At 41.1% G+C, this 15986-nt stretch overlaps 1 protein-coding gene across 2 annotated transcripts in view; it reads left to right on the top strand.

Moving 5' to 3' along the window:
- Nucleotides 1-15986, top strand: part of gas2a (growth arrest-specific 2a) — an 85161-nt gene that overhangs the window by 15583 nt on the left and 53592 nt on the right. For both annotated transcript variants that reach the window (XM_078415493.1, XM_078415492.1), the window contains exon 3: nt 3362-3483. In XM_078415493.1, coding sequence (XP_078271619.1) covers nt 3362-3483 — 122 coding nt within the window. The remainder of the gene's footprint in view (nt 1-3361; nt 3484-15986) is intronic.

Raw genomic sequence — 15986 nt, 5'->3', positions numbered from 1 at the left:
TCATCTTGAGCTTCAGATGTTCCGCATATTGGGCGTCTGAGTTTCTATTGAGGATTTCGAAGAACAGTCTGTGCATAATTCTGTAGCCCTATTTCTGCTTGGTTTTATTGTTTAGAGATACAGCGCAAAAACAGGCCCTTTGGCCCACTGAGTCCAAACCGACCAGCGATCCCCGCACAATAAACACTATCCTACCCACACTCCGGATATATTTTTACATTTTTTTATACCAAGCCAATAAACCTACAAACATTTACGTCTTTGGAGTGTGGGAGGAAACCGAGAAAACCCACGCAGGTCGCGGGGAGAACGTACGAACTCCGTACAGACAGCTCCCGTAGCCAGGATCGAACCTGGGTCTCTGGCGCTGTAAGGCAGCAGCTCTACCGCTGTGCCACCACACTGTGCTATTCTTTTTCATGCTGGATTTACCCAACTGTGATATTTATTGATTAAATAGAATGAAAATGAACGGGTCAAGTAATTTTTAGCTCAGTATTCTGAATTTTGGAACCAGATTACTGAGCAGGAATGCAAGAAAAAAAAATTTGTTCTGTTTCGGGACATATGACAATAAAACACTTGACTCATGATGTTTGAGCTCTGTGAGTCTTTGTTGTGGTTGATGAGATGCCGAGCCCAGAAGAACGGTCCTTCTGGTATTTTTTGACTTTTTTAAAATATTGTGTCTCAATACAACCCAGGGCTTGGTAATATGTTAAGATAATTGAAAACTTCAAAGTTTGAAATACTCAGTTATAGATTTGGCAGAAAGTACCGCAGTATTTTAATTGTGTAGAAATCCAATTCTGAATGCCTTCACATGGTGTCAATTGCCTGGCGTTGTTGTAAAATCTCATTGCTTCATTTTTGTTGGAAAGCCTGTGTTCAGTTGTTACTTCACCCTTTTCCCAATGTGAGTTTTCATGAATATTAACTTGCAATTATACAATACTGCTTAATAGATCTGAGCACGAAATGGATGCCAAACACAATGGAAAATAAATGTCAGAAATTGAGCTGAGATGTAGAATGAAATGAGTAGTGGAAATATAAGTGTTCAGAGGCTTTCTGAAAGCTGTCTGGAGGAGTTGTGAATCTGTGGAATTTTCTGCCACAGAAGGCAGTGGAGGCCGAGTCACTGGATGTCTTCAAGAAAGAGTTAGATTTAGCATTTAGGGCTAACGGAATAAAGGGAATAGGGGGAAAAAGCCAGAATGGGGTGCTGATTTTGGATGATCAGCCATGATCATATTGAATGGCGATGCTGGCTCGAAGGGCCGAATGGCCTACTCCTGCTCCTATTTTCTGTTTCCATGTTTTTATGAGGTAAGGCAGAGAGTTATTTGAAGAGTTATCCAGGGTTGTATTAACAGAGAAGTGATTATAAGGTGGTGGCACAGTGGTGCAATGGTAGACCTGCTGCCTCACAGCTTCAGAGAACCCAGGTTTGATCCTGACTGTGGCTGGCTGTCTGTACGGAGTTTGTACGTTTTCCCTGTGACCGCGTGGGTTTTCTCCGGTTGCTCCGGTTTCCTCCCACTCTCCAAAGACATATGAGTGGGTTATTGGCCCTGGTGTGTTAGAATGTAAAAGTGGGATAACATAGAACTTTTGTACGGGTGATCAATGGTCAGAATGGACTCAGTGGGCCGAAGGGCCTGCTACAATGCTGTATCTCTAAAACTAAACATGAAACTAAGCCAGGAGTCACTCCTCAAGAAAGAACCATGGAGTGGCCGAGGTTGAATGAATATTGTAGCTGTGTCAGTAATTTATTAAACATCATTATAGCCTCAATTTAGTGATAACAGACTAAATTGGAGTAGGAATGAGTAAATAATTGCATTCAGTAAATTATGTTCCCCAGCATTTCCCAAATCGAGATAATAAATAGAGATAATAAATAGTATGAGAATAATTAACTTGGGAGCAAAATATTTTGAAGCACTGTGAAGGGAAATCATATGATGATAAAGTTGGTCTTAAAAATTGATCAATTTTAAGCCAAATATAGCAAAGAAATATTCTACAAAATATCCATCAAAAAGAATCCTCTATCTTTTTAGTTTAGATTACAGCACGGAAACAGGCTCTTCGGTCCACCGCGTCCGCGCCGACCAACCATCCCCGCACACTAACACTATCGCAGCGGTAGAGTTGCTGCCTTACAGCGAATGCAGCGCCAGAGACTCAGGTTCGATCCTGACTATGGGCGCCGTATGTACGGAGTTTGTACGTTCTCCCCGTGACCTGCGTGGGTTTTCTCCGAGATCTTCGGTTTCCTCCCACACTCCAAAGACGTACAGGTATGTAGGTTAATTGACTGGGTAAATGTAAAAATTGTCCCTAGTGTGTGCAGGATAGTGTTAATGTGCGGGGATCGCTGGGCGGCGCGGACTCGGTGGGCCGAAGGGCCTGTTTCCGCGCTGTATCTCTAAAATCTAAAAAAAAATCTAAAATCCTACGCACATCGAGGGACAATTTACAATTTTACCAAGCCAATTAGCCTACAAACCTGTACGTCTTTGAAGTGTTGGAGGAAACCAGAGCACCCGGAGAAAACCCATGCAGGTCACGGGGAGAACGTACACACTCCATTCAGACGGCATCCGTAGTCAGGATCGAACCCAGGTCTCTGGCGCTTTAACTCTACTGCTGCTCCACTGCAGGTGGGCATTTCAAGATGAGCATTATCAAATTGGGCAGCAATCCATAATGTGTATTTAATCTTCTGGCTTCCTTCAGTGGGTATTGGCTTTTAATTACTTAGCTGAGTACATTTTTACATCAATTATATTATAGCAATATTAAATATATCACTTTTTATCTACCAATAGCCTAATGCTAAAAGTAGAAAGCTCAACCAAACAGCGAAGCAGAATTGAAAATGCCACCAATAATTAAATGTGAATTAAAATTTATTAAACAATTATGACTCTTCTGATGGACTAGATCACACTCAAGCCAACCATGTGTAAACGTGCCAATTATATAAAGCTGAAGGTTGGGGTATCAAATGGGCAGATGTTGAGAACATGCTGATGGGTTCATTGTGACTTGTCAGCATTTGCCTGTGTAATTGCTGGATTAGTTTGACCCAATGTAAATAATAGAATCTGTATCATAACCAGAAGATGGACACGATAAGCTGGAGTGACTCAGTGGGACAGGCAGCATCTCTGGAGAGAAGCTTCTCTCCAGAGATGCTCCCTGTCCCGCTGAGTTACTCCAGCTTTTTATGTCTATCTTCGTTTTAAACCAGCATCCTTCTTATACACTGTATCATAATCAGTTGAAACATCGAGATGTTACAGAATGTACCTGCCACCTTATGTTATCATGCTTTTATTTTACACAGGAAAAGAGATTACTGTGGAAAGCTTTATGGGAAAGCTGGATAACGGAGCACTTCTCTGCCAACTTGCACAAACATTGCAAGAAAAGTTCAAAGAAAACAACAGTGAAAACAAAGTTGCTAAGGTATCTCTGAAAGCCATGCCAATGATCATTTAAAATTTTAACTGTTAAACGTGCAAGGCAGTGAGGTTTTGTTAATTTGGGTTAATTAGCATTTTTTTGCAATGAGAACTTGTTTCCAGCTAATTGATTTGATTCATCTGAATTTCAATTGGGTGTTTGTTACATTGCATTGAAAAATAGCCAATTCAAATCAACAACAACAACACTGACATTCGTAACCATTTGCATTTTCTTTTTGGATAATTTTAACCAGCTGATAATCTATATACTAAAACTCTCATTTGTTATTTTGTTTGTGACTGAACTTCAGCCAAAACGGCACACGATAGCATGGCAATTTTAGGCCCACCTTACTCACCATTGTCATTTAAGTGATAATGCAAGTAGTTTTATTGAAATCGGTCTTATTTTTTTTGTTATTCACATTTTAAACTTTAAATCTATCTCCTAGGGAGGGAGGGAGAGGCAGGTGGGGGGAAAGAAGGGAGGGGGGAGGAAGGTGGGGGGGAGGGAGGGAGGGGGGAGGAAGGTGGATTAGGGGGTTGAGGGGGATGGAGAAGGGGAAGGGGAAGTGGGGAGGGGAAGGGGAGGGAGGGGGGTAGGAGAGGGTGCTGCACCAATGCAGGAGAGGGTTGGGCCCAACGGGTCCACTTGGTCTTGTAATAATTAAAAATTAAAAGGTCTTAATGTTATTGTGGCATTATTGTGACCTTTAAGACATCATGATCTCCTCCTAATCAATAGCAATCTTTATTTCTTAAGAAGCTTAGTTTAATTTGGGTTATGCATAGATAGTGTGCAGTTCTGGTCATCCCATTACAGAAATGATGTGGAGGGTTTGAATGTAATGCAGAAGTAGTTGACCAGAATGCTGCAGGATTAGAAAGTATTAGCTATAAGGAGAGGTTGGATAAACTAGGATCATTTTCTCTGGAGAATTGGAGGTTGAAGGGAGATATGATAGAAATATGTTAAATTATGAGAGGCATAGACAGGCTTAACAGTCAGAACTTTTTTTTCTCCGGGCCGAAATGTCAAAGACAAGAGGGCATAGCTTTGAGGTCACTGGGTGAAAGTTTAAAGGAGATGTGTGGGGGCAAGTTCTTTTTTCAACAAAGTGCATGGTGGATGCCTGGAATGTGCTGCCAGGGGTGATGGTGGAAGAAGATACAATAGTGGTGCTTGAGAGGATTTTCGATAGCATATGGAAATGGAGGGATGTGGATCACGTGCAGACAGAGGAGATTAGTTCAACTTGACATCATTTTCAACGCAGACATTGTGGGCCGTAGGGCCTGTTCCTGTGCTGCTCTTAGTAAAACAGAAAATGCATGAAGTACCCAGCAGGTCAGGTGGCATCTTTGGTAATGCTGCAGGGTAAAGATCAGCTCTTGTTTGTAATAACATCAAAATGTAATCGTTCCTACATTGCCTTTTACTATAGTCGTAACTATAGACACAAGAATTGACTTATGGGACACCCTGAGGATCTTGCACAGGTAGACATTTCACCGTCTGGCGTGGCCTGAAATAGGCCACGGGATTTTTTTCTGCTCGGCGGGGGCTTCAATGTTGGGAGCCACGACTGCCCCGACGTGCAGCAGCAGCGGCAGCGTCTTCGCCCGCCCCGGATCGCGGGGCCTGGGTCGGCCCGCTCCGGACCTTTCACCGTCCGCCGCAGCCTGGAACGTGGCAAGTTCAACAGCCTGACCACGGGAGAAGACGGCAGGGGAAGAGAAAAGACATTCTGGCCTTCCATCACAGTGAGGAGGTGACTGGAGGAGACTCACTGTGATGGATGTTTCTTTTTTTTTTGTGTTTTGTGTTGGTTGGGGTTATGTAATTTGCTTATTTTATTGCTCTTATTGTTGGACTGTGGGTGACGAAATCTCGTCCAAAAGACTTGTTTTTTGGATGACAAATAAAGGTAATTCTGAATTCTGAATTCTGAGATTCTGTATAAAGGTCTTCACAATAGTTTTTACAGAATTTGATGCATTCTACTTTGGAATGCAAGAAGGAAGAGCTGGTATTAATCATAGGTAAAAGCTGTAAACCATGAAGCACATGGGTTTGTAAATGTTAAAATAAATTCCTACATCAAAACTGTCAGATAACTAGTGCAGAGAAAATCACACAATAGAACTGTAATCCAGTTCCATTAAATTGGGAACAAGTGTGGTGCTAAAGCAAAATCACTTTTGAGATTGGAATGGCACTATTATAAATAAGGATTACTGAGAGAAGTTCTTTGTTCTGAGAAGTGCCTTGGATATACCATGCCAGACAACGGGCGAATAGCAAAGGTCAAAATAACTCATTTAAAGCCATTTTGATTACACATTATGGATATCAGACATAGAACTCAGGCAATGCTACCAGATGAATATTTCATCAAATATTCCGACAGTCCAAATGTTTCCATCATATATTTTTGTAGTTCACTATTAGATTCATGTTGTAACTCTTGTTGGTTCAACTCGATGTATTGAGTTATGTACAGTGTCAACCTTTTGTGGTTAAAGGCTGGGTAACATTAAACCACCAAGATTCTAGGGACTAGTGATAATGTTAAACCTCTCCTTGTTTGGGATATAGTGCAGGAAAATGCCTCTTGTCATCATTAATCTTTGCTCTGCCAGATATCATTGAAGTGATGCCAGATGTAAAGCGCCACAAGAATATTCTCACCAATGCAAACTGTTACCTCTGCATTAGAACCCACTCTCAGTGTTACTGGTGGTGATACTGAACATTATTGTTCATAAGGTCATGTGATAGGAGCAGAATTAAGCCATTCGGCCCATCAAGTCTACTACACCATTGTGGCTGATCTATCTCTCCCTCCTAACCCCATTCTCCTGCCTTCTCCCCATAACCCCTGACACTGTACTAATAGGTATGTAGGTTAATTGGCTGGGTAAATGTAAAAATTGTCCCTAGTGGGTGTATGATAGTGTTAATGTATGGGGATCACTGGGCGGCACGGACTTGGAGGGCCGAAAAGGCCTGTTTCCGGCTGTAGATATATGATATATGATGATATGATAATCAAGAATCGATCTATCTCAACCTTAAAAATATCCATTTGACAGGTCCACAGCCTTCTGTGGCAAAGAATTCCACAGATTAATGACCCTCTGACTAAAGAAATTCCTCCTCATCCCCTTCTTAAAAGAACGCCCTTTAATTCTGAAGCTATGAGCTCTGGTCCTAGACTCTCCCACTTGCGAAACCATCCTCTCCACATCCACTCTATCCAAGCTTTTCACTATTCAGTAAGTTTCAATGAGATCCCCCCTCATCCTTCTAAACTCCAGCAAGTACAAGCCCAGTGCCAACAAACGCTCATCATATGTTAACCCAACATGTCATTGTTCATGACATTCTGTATTTTAAAATTCTGCCCTGTTGTCTGTGGGCTTGAATTACACTTATTAGGAAAGGATTTTTTTCATTAACATCTGAATAATTAGATTAGCATTTATATCTAGATTCACTTCCCATTTCTCTTAATTGTAACAAATTTTGAAGAAGGGTTCCAAACCGAAGTGTCACATATCCTATTTCTCCAGAGATGTTGCCTGACCTGCTGAGTTACTCCAGCATTTTCAATGATTCAACGATACTTTATTGTCACATGTACCTAGGTACAGTGAAATGCTTTGTTTTTGCACACAACCTGGTAAACTCATACAGCAGACCTCACCAAGGCAGTACACAGAGAGTCGCCACGTTTCTGGTGCTGACAAAGTTAATCGAACTGTCTATGCCCTCTCTTTGATCTTCAACCTCAGCGGCCGCGAGACCGTGTCTATTTTCGGTATGAACCAGCATCTGCTGTTCCTTCCTACACACTGCGACATATTCTATCTCCTTTTCTCTCTTTGGCTTTCCATTACGTGTGTCCCTTTAAGCAAGGAGCCAAGCAGGTGAGGTCTTATTCAAGACCTTAGCAAATGCTCCCCCTCGGGTTGCTTCCTGTGCAACGTGCCAGAGGAATTGGCTTTTTTTCTCTTGCTTTTCTTTCTTCCTTTTGGGGGAACTCCAGCCTCTATTTTATGTCTCTCTGCGCTCCGCGAGGCGGAAATTAAAAACATGCTGAATGAGGATCGGCAGAAGTAAATCTGTGTTCAGGCATTCTGCGACTTAAAGCACTGACACGGTACACCACAATGCTATTTCATTGTTTTGTGCATTGATATTCTACCAACATTTAGAGTTAAGCCAACCCACTCACCTTGCTTTTCACGCTACTTTCCTAAGGCAGGCAACAACCTGCATGTGGTGAAGACATTATTTTCTGAATCTAGCCTTCACCATCTGGAGAAGAGATTTTCTCAACTGGAGTAGTGAAATTCAATTCTGATCTCTAAACAATTGAAAACATAATATAGTCAATTTGCCTTTTCCCAACAGAGGTGCATGTTTGTACAAAAATTTGATTGTAATATAATTTTGTACGTCAGTTAGCTTGGTGTGATGGTTATTGCACATTTGAATGGTAATACTGACAGGCACCCAGTGTAGACAATTGTATCAAACTGTTTAACACCATTGGCTACAGCAGCCGTAAATATTGATTGATTGCCAGATACAGCATGGAAGCAGGCCCTTCGGCCCACCGAATCCATGCTGGCCATCGATCACCCGATCAAACTCGTTCCATGTTATCGCACTTTTGCATCCATTCCGTACACACTAGGGGAAATTTAGAGGCCAATTGATCTACAAACTCGCACATCTTTGGAATGGGGGAGGAAACCAGAGCACCCAGAGGAAATCGGTACGGTCGCAGGGAGAACGTGCAAACTCCACAGAGACAGCAAACGAGGTCAGCATCAAACCTGGGTCTCTGGCGCAGTGAGGCAGCAGCTCTATCAACTGCACCACTGTGCTGGTTCAGATATCGATGGCTAACATTGATTGTAATCATCATTTTCTGCTTGCAGCCCATAATACAGCCATCTTGAAGGCATAGTTCTTGCCTGCTGTGCAATGGCAGAGTAGAAGGAGAAGGGAGAGAATGGCAATGAATGAGAATGAAAGGGAGCTCTGTCTGAAATCCCAACATGCCCTAAAGGCCTGCCAATCTTCTGTTGACCCAACTCTACCAACTCTGGTCAAACGGAGTGAGACAATCTTAGTCCCAACTGAGGGACTGAGTTGGCCAGATTATAGTACTCTGATTTTGGATAGCTTCACCCTGTGTTGCAATGGAAATTGAGACCACTGCCATCAAATATTTTAACATGATTTAGTCCACAAGTATTTGACATGGAACTATCCACTATCCACAAAGTCAAACTGAAAAGATCTGTGGAAATTTGGATTCCACTTTCCTCCATCGAGCTAATGTTCTAGGCACAGACAATTCCCTTAAGTTTGCTGTTGTGAATAGAAGGTGCATTCAATCTGCCCATACCAGAAAGGGGAAAGTGTGAGTGAGTGTATTACAAATTATGTGTCACGAATTGACAGTTGAGTCTGTACATGTAGTAGTGCTAGTGATGGCAGATGGATTTGTTGTAGTCTCCATTGATCTTGACTGGATCTGCCAGGTCTATAAACTTGCTGTTACACTGAGAACAGACTCTCAGGCATTACTCCAGACTTTACTTTGTTTGACTGATTTTTAGCCGTTTCCAATGTGGAGATATCCCGGCGTGTCAGGCGGCTATGATATATCTGTAATTGTCTGCCACCTCCATGATCAGAAGAGCATGTGAAGTAGGAACACAAAGTATGTAGGAAAGAACTGCAGATGCTGGTTCAAATCAAAGGTAGACACAAAATGCTGGAGTAACTCAGCGGAACATCTCTGGAGAGAAGGAATGGGTGATATTTCGAGTTGAGACCCTTCTTCAGAAAGTAGTTCATTCTGTTCCTTGAGGTCAAAGCTCATCTTCTACAATCACTATTTTCTTTCTCCATCCCCCATAATACCTAATTCTGTTCATATCCACCAAACTATTGATTTCGGTTTCTAATGCAAATATGACCGATGCTCCAAAGTCTAGGGTGAATAATTCCAAAAATTCACCACCAACTAGGCTATCCCCTATAATGAGATGGCGATCACCTTAGACAGCAAAAAAAATCATCGCCAAACCTACCCTGTCAGTCCTCTAAACATTTTGATTGTTTAAACAAGGTCATTTATTGAACTAAAGACTAGGGGTGTTGGCTGATTGTTGTCAATGCTTATGATAACCTGCCATCTCAGGAACCAATCTGGTGAATCTCCTTTGTACTCCTTTTATAGAAGTATGTCTTCATTTAAGAAAAAAAGACTAAGTATACATAATAGTGCAGGTGTGGTCTCTTGGTATAATTATATGAAGAAACAAAAAGTGATGGAGGAACTCAGTGATGGAGGAACTCACAGCAGCATCTGTGTTGGGAAATGGACAAAAGGCGTTTTGGGTTGGGAGTCTTCTTCAGACTGAAGAAGGGTATGAACTGGAACATTGGCTGACCATTTCCCTCCGCAGATCCTGCCTGACCCATTTTGATCTTCCGGCACTTTGTGTTTTACTTGAGGTTCCAGCATCGGCAATCCCTTGTGTTTCTGTCATATTATTGTAGCAATTCATTTTCACACAAACCTTCTTGCAATAAAGGCCAACATTCCTTTATTCTACCTTGCTGCTGCATTCTCAAGTGTCAAGTGTGTTTAATTGTCGTATGTATCATAAAAAACATAGAAAATAAGTGCAGGAGTAGCCATTCGGCCCTTCGAGCTAGCACCGTATCGACCACGGAATAGTAACATTCTTATTTGCTGCAGCTTAACAGGCCTGTAAATGCAATAATATACAATCAATAATAAAAAATACAATAGACTAATAACTGTAATACCTGAAATTAGTCATGTTAGCTTTCATTGACATATGTACAAAGGGACACGGGTCTCCTTGAAGATCAACATTTTGAAAACTACTTTTGCAGTATTTCTGCTGCATTCCCCAAGAGGATAACTTAATTCTCTTCCACATTATACTCATCTGCCTTGTTATGACCTCTCACTCAACTTGGCTTTATTGTCTCCTTGCCAATTATACACCATCCATGATCTCTACCTGCTAGTACTTCCACAGATTCCACAGAATGAATTCCACAGATTCACCGCCCTCTGACCAAAGAAATTCCTAAAGGAACGTCCTTTAATTCTGAGGCTATGACCTCTGGTCCAAGACTCTCCCACCTAGTGGAAATGATCATGGCGTTGATGTCTCCACCTGTGAATTAGGTAGGTGGCCTGGCATCATGTCATACTATCATAATTAGTGCTTTGGTTCCCACTACGAACAGTGAAACACAACAGTGTTTGGATTCACTGATCCCTTTAGCAAATGGAGGAAGGAGGTCTTTCAGCAGTGATTGACCTCTGCAGATGTGGGGTATTCATGAAATCACGTGCTTATAGTTTGGAGAAACAAATGCAACTGATTTCTCCAATGGCACGTGGGTCTTCAGAACGTGCAAAATGCCCTGGGGCCAGCAGAGAGAACTATTGCAGTGGATACTTTTTTAGGAGAAATACAATTTCTAGCCTTCAATGCATTCACACGTCTGTGCTTGTCAGTGCACTCTGAAGACCATTAAAAGTTCTACATTTATTATTTTTGGAAATGTTGCTGAAATTCTTTTGTGACCCCAATATTAAAAATCTTTGCTGACATTTTCTTAAAGGCCTGCACAAGAAAACATAATCTAAAAATATAGAGAGAGAAGGAACTGCAGATGCAAAACACAGTGCTGGAGTACAGTTTAGATTTAGCTTTTTGTTGCATGCTATCCAGTCAAAGGAAAGACTCTACATGATACAATCAAGCCCACCACAGTGTACAGATTCTGGATGAAGGAGTAAAATAATTATTATAAGATAAAGTCCAATTAAAGATTGCTCAAAGGTGTCCTGAGGCAGATGGGAGGTCAGGACCACTCTCTAGCTGGCGAGAGGACATTTCAGTTGGCTGATAATATCTAGGTAGAAACTATCCCTGAATCTGAAGGTGTGTGTTTTCAAACTTCCATACCTCTTGCCTGATGGGAGAGGGCAGATGATGGAGTGACTGGGGTGAGACTGGTCCTTGGTTATGCTGGTGGCTTTCCCGAGGCAGCATGAAGGCAGCATGTAGATGGAGTAGACAACAAAATGCAGGAGTAACTCAGCTGGTCAGGCAGCATCTCTTGAGAACTTGGATGGGTGACGTTTTGGGTCGGAACTCTTCTTCAGTTCAGCGGATCCAACAGCATCTGTGGATGAAGTGCTTTGGGTTGAGACCCTTCTTCAGATCGATTGTAGTTGGGAGGAGAAAGTTAGAAAAAAGAAGTGGGGGTGGGAAAAAGTTGCCAAATAATAGGTGGATCCAAGTTAGGGCGATTTGATTGGAATGATAAAAATAATGAAACAAAGGTTTGAAAATATAACACTTTGGCTGGTGGAACGTTGGTTGCTCAGAGAATATTTTGTTAGGAGTTCACAACTGTGTAGCATTTTCAAATGAGTCTTTTTGTTTTATTGTCCTCAATTAGACATCCACCTTAAGATGCCCCAATGATAACAGAAGTACTTATTTACACCTGTGGCAAACATTATGCTGAATGCCATCCTTGTGAGAAAAGTAATGCACACTCTCATTCAGAGGAGGCAGAACAGTCCAATGCTGATCTAATGTTTGTGGTGGCAGAGTGGATGTCAACATTTCAGCAAATGTCACTTTTCACACAGCTGAACACATGCTTGGTAGCAGGAAAAGACCCATCCCCACAGTTGCTATTTACAGTTGCCAACCACAGATTAGTTTCCAGAAGGAACTGAAGATGCTGTTTTAAACCGATGATAGACACAAAATGCTGGAGGAAGTCAGTGGGTCAGGCAGCATCTCTGAAGAGAAAGAATGGGTGATGGGGTGTGAATGCAGGTCTCGACCAGAAACATCACCCATTCCTTCTCTCCAGAGATGCTGCCTGTCCCGCTGAGTTACTCCAGCATTTTGTGCCAAAGTAATTTGTCTTATCTTAAAGGCTCTTGGATAAATTGGCATCCTCCAGATCTGGATGTATTTCATTTGCCATGTTCCATTTGCCATGTGGCATGACTTGGCAAATGAACAGAGGGCATAAAGAGTAAAGCAACTCTGGAGAACATGGATCGTTGACGTTTCAGGTCAGGGCCCTTCTTCAGTGTGTTCTCCAGAGATGCTGCCTGACCCGTTGAGAGACTCCAGCAATTAGTGTATTTTTGTGATGCTTAGGGAGTAATTCTCACACCTGAACTTTGGAGTTCTCAATACTATAATAATCTGGCCCATCTCTAAAAACTTGGATTAAAAATACATGTCACTGTTGTAAAATAGTGTTGTGAAACCATGTGGCTATAGGTTTTGTATTTGTTCCATCCACATCATTGTGTTGGGTTGCAGTTAATATTGATCCAATATGTGACTGATGGGAATGGAATGATGGGAATGGAATAAAGAGCCTGATGACTGTGAATAGTAATGTTCTGAGGAGCATGTGGCAGCTAAATGTCTTTAATTTCAGTAAATATATGCTATGCTGCTGTAAAGTTATACCACAACAGACTTCCTAGAAAACACTTTCATTTTGTCGTTACTATTCATTTTAATTTTAGGCAGCATTTTTAGCTTTAAATTGTAATCTTTTGTATAGTAAGTCATTGCATCTTTATTGATGTCACTGCCAAGCCCTAAATAATTAAAAAGAGATTCATTATCCAGCATCATGACCGTTTTAATTTATTATTTTACAATAATTGCCATTATCATTTTCACTACTCATTGACTGTTGAAAAGTGATATTCACTGACTATTTTTAATATATGCAAATCATCTAATTATTTTAACATTTTTGACATAATTTGGGATACAATATAAACCTCAATATTTAATTTGAATACATCTTGATTTACAACAATAAATTCATTATTTTGTTGTCGCCTCTGACATGCTTTCGTGGATGTGATTTCCTCATTGGGTGGAAGAATTTTACTGTATATAATTTGTCCCATATTTAACCAGAGAAGCCTTGCTATAGTGTTGCTGAAATGCATTGTGTTTCATTGCTTAAAATTGTCATTAGTCAAGAAGAAGTGTCTCAGCCCGAAACGTCTCCCATTCCTTGTCTCCAGAGATGCTGCATGACCCGCTGAGTTACTCCAGCTTTTTGTGTCTATCTTCGCTGTAAACCAGCATCTGCAGTTCCATCTTACACAATGGGCTATTAATACTGGACATTAATACTGGACATTAATACTGGCAGCATTTTAGTTTGACTTTCAGAGCAGGCAGGGATCCATTACTCACAAGTATCCTTCTGTACGAAAAAGAAGATGATTTGCTCTAAATATTTTCTTAAACCAACAGAGGTGTATAAAAAAGATTAAACTAAGTGAGATTATACTGGATGACAGTTTAAACCTTTGTTACACAACACACTTGGTTGCATGCCAACAAAATGACCACACCTGGAAGTGTATTTTAAAGGTATTTGATATTTTTGCTCTGTATAAATTGCTAACATTGTGGATTTATTAAATGTAATTCAATAATCATGTCCCATGCGTGCACTTTAACTTCAGAAGAACCATGGAACGTCAAAGAGATGGCTTATACATTGCCATTAAAGCTGTAATCAAAGTTGTAGAGAACTAAGGGGTGCCAGTGAGTAATTCAGTGATACCCATCTACCCATTTCAGTTGCATACCGGTATAATGTGCTGGGTATGTGATTGAGCTTGTGCTGAGAAGCAGATAGTCATAGTGAATAGAAAACTTCTTCATGCTGACACTGTTTCATTGCTAAAATGGAGTTGGCATGGTTTAACCCCGTGTCCATCTAGCAAATTTGGAATGTGATTCCGTCACTCTCTACAAGGAGTTGATATTTGAAAATTAAAAGCCTACAAAGATGTCGTCATTGCCACAGATAAATTTGATCATTCTTTACAATATTCTGATTTCACCGTTCTAATGGAAAATCAAATGAATTTTTTACTGCATCTTTCTTCTACTGGCATTTGGTGTGTGAATATCATAAGGTCATGAATAAATCAAGTTGAACTTGGGTAACAATATCTCTTTTATTGGCCTGCATAATGTGATATTGTTGGAATATTCGTTGAGCATTCTCAGTTTAAAGAAATTGGCTGGATATCGATGTGAAATGGTGAAAGTCTGCACTCAGGCTTTCTGAACTTGCTGGCCATTCTTCATTGGTGATTTCTTGACTGGGCTCCAACAATGGGAATGTCATAGTCCAGTGAACTCACTGTAATTCCCCAGTAGTCACCCTGGGGCATCTGCACCTGTGCACAGACACTGAGCCCTTTCATCTGAATGAAGAATACATTGAGGAACTTGTGTACTTGATGAGTACGGGTGTCAGGGGTTATGGGGAGGAGGCAGGAGAATGGGGTTAGGAAGGAGAGATAGATCAGTCATGATTGAATGGCGGAATTGACTTGATGGGCCGAATGGCCTAATTCTGCCTCCTATCACTATAAACTTATGAACTTATGAAGTAATACACATTTTCCTTAAAGAATTAAATTTGTTTACAAGGTTCATAATTTTTTTACGATTTTTTAAAACTTCTTAACTGTTTCAAATATTAAATGTTCAATTGATTCGTAATAGATTCTGAATGTTTTGAAGGGTTCTGAATGCCAGAGAGATTCAGCAGCCAAAAATTTGACTCTTGGCACTTGGTTACGTCTGAGATGTAGGTCTAACCCAGGTCATGGTTTAAGCCTATTCTTGATTTCATGTTTTGAGGGCAGGGCCGCTAGTAGCTTACCCAGGTGATGGTATAGCATTGTGATCGTTTTGCCTTTGGATAGCAAGATAAAATCAACAGATCGAGGAAACGTATGTTTGAGCTTACCATGTTATGAGTGAGAGCTACTTATTACCAGTTAGAATCTCTGGACTAATGTTCCTTGGTGTAGTCTTTAGCAAGTAAAATATTAATATTATGAAGTATACATATACATAGGTTTTTGTGAATGAAGGAACTGCAGATGCTGGTTTAAACCAAAGGCGGGCACAAAAAAGATAAACACAGTCTGAAGAAGGGTCTCGACCCGAAACGTCACCCATTCCTTTTCTCCAGAGATGCTGCCTGTCCCGCTGAGTTGCTCCACCATTTTGTGTCTATCTATACATAGGTTTTCCTTTTGTATTGTAAATGTCAATAACAAGTATGACTCTGATATTCTGACTCTATAATCATTGAGCTATAGAGACACACAGCATGGAAACCGGCCCTACAACCTACATTCGTCGACCAAGAAGGCTGTCCAAGCAAGAGCTATTTTCCTGCGTTTGGGCCGTATTGGAAGGAGGGGGATAGACAATAGACAATAGACAATAGGTGCAGGAGGAGGCCATTCGGCCCTTCGAGCCAGCACCGCCATTCAATGTGATCATGGCTGATCATTCTCAATCAGTACCCCGTTCCTGCCTTCCCCCCTA

This window comes from Rhinoraja longicauda, chromosome 18 (genome assembly GCF_053455715.1).
Source record: "Rhinoraja longicauda isolate Sanriku21f chromosome 18, sRhiLon1.1, whole genome shotgun sequence".
NCBI lineage: Eukaryota > Metazoa > Chordata > Chondrichthyes > Rajiformes > Arhynchobatidae > Rhinoraja > Rhinoraja longicauda.
This window is presented reverse-complemented; position numbering and strand designations above follow the sequence as displayed.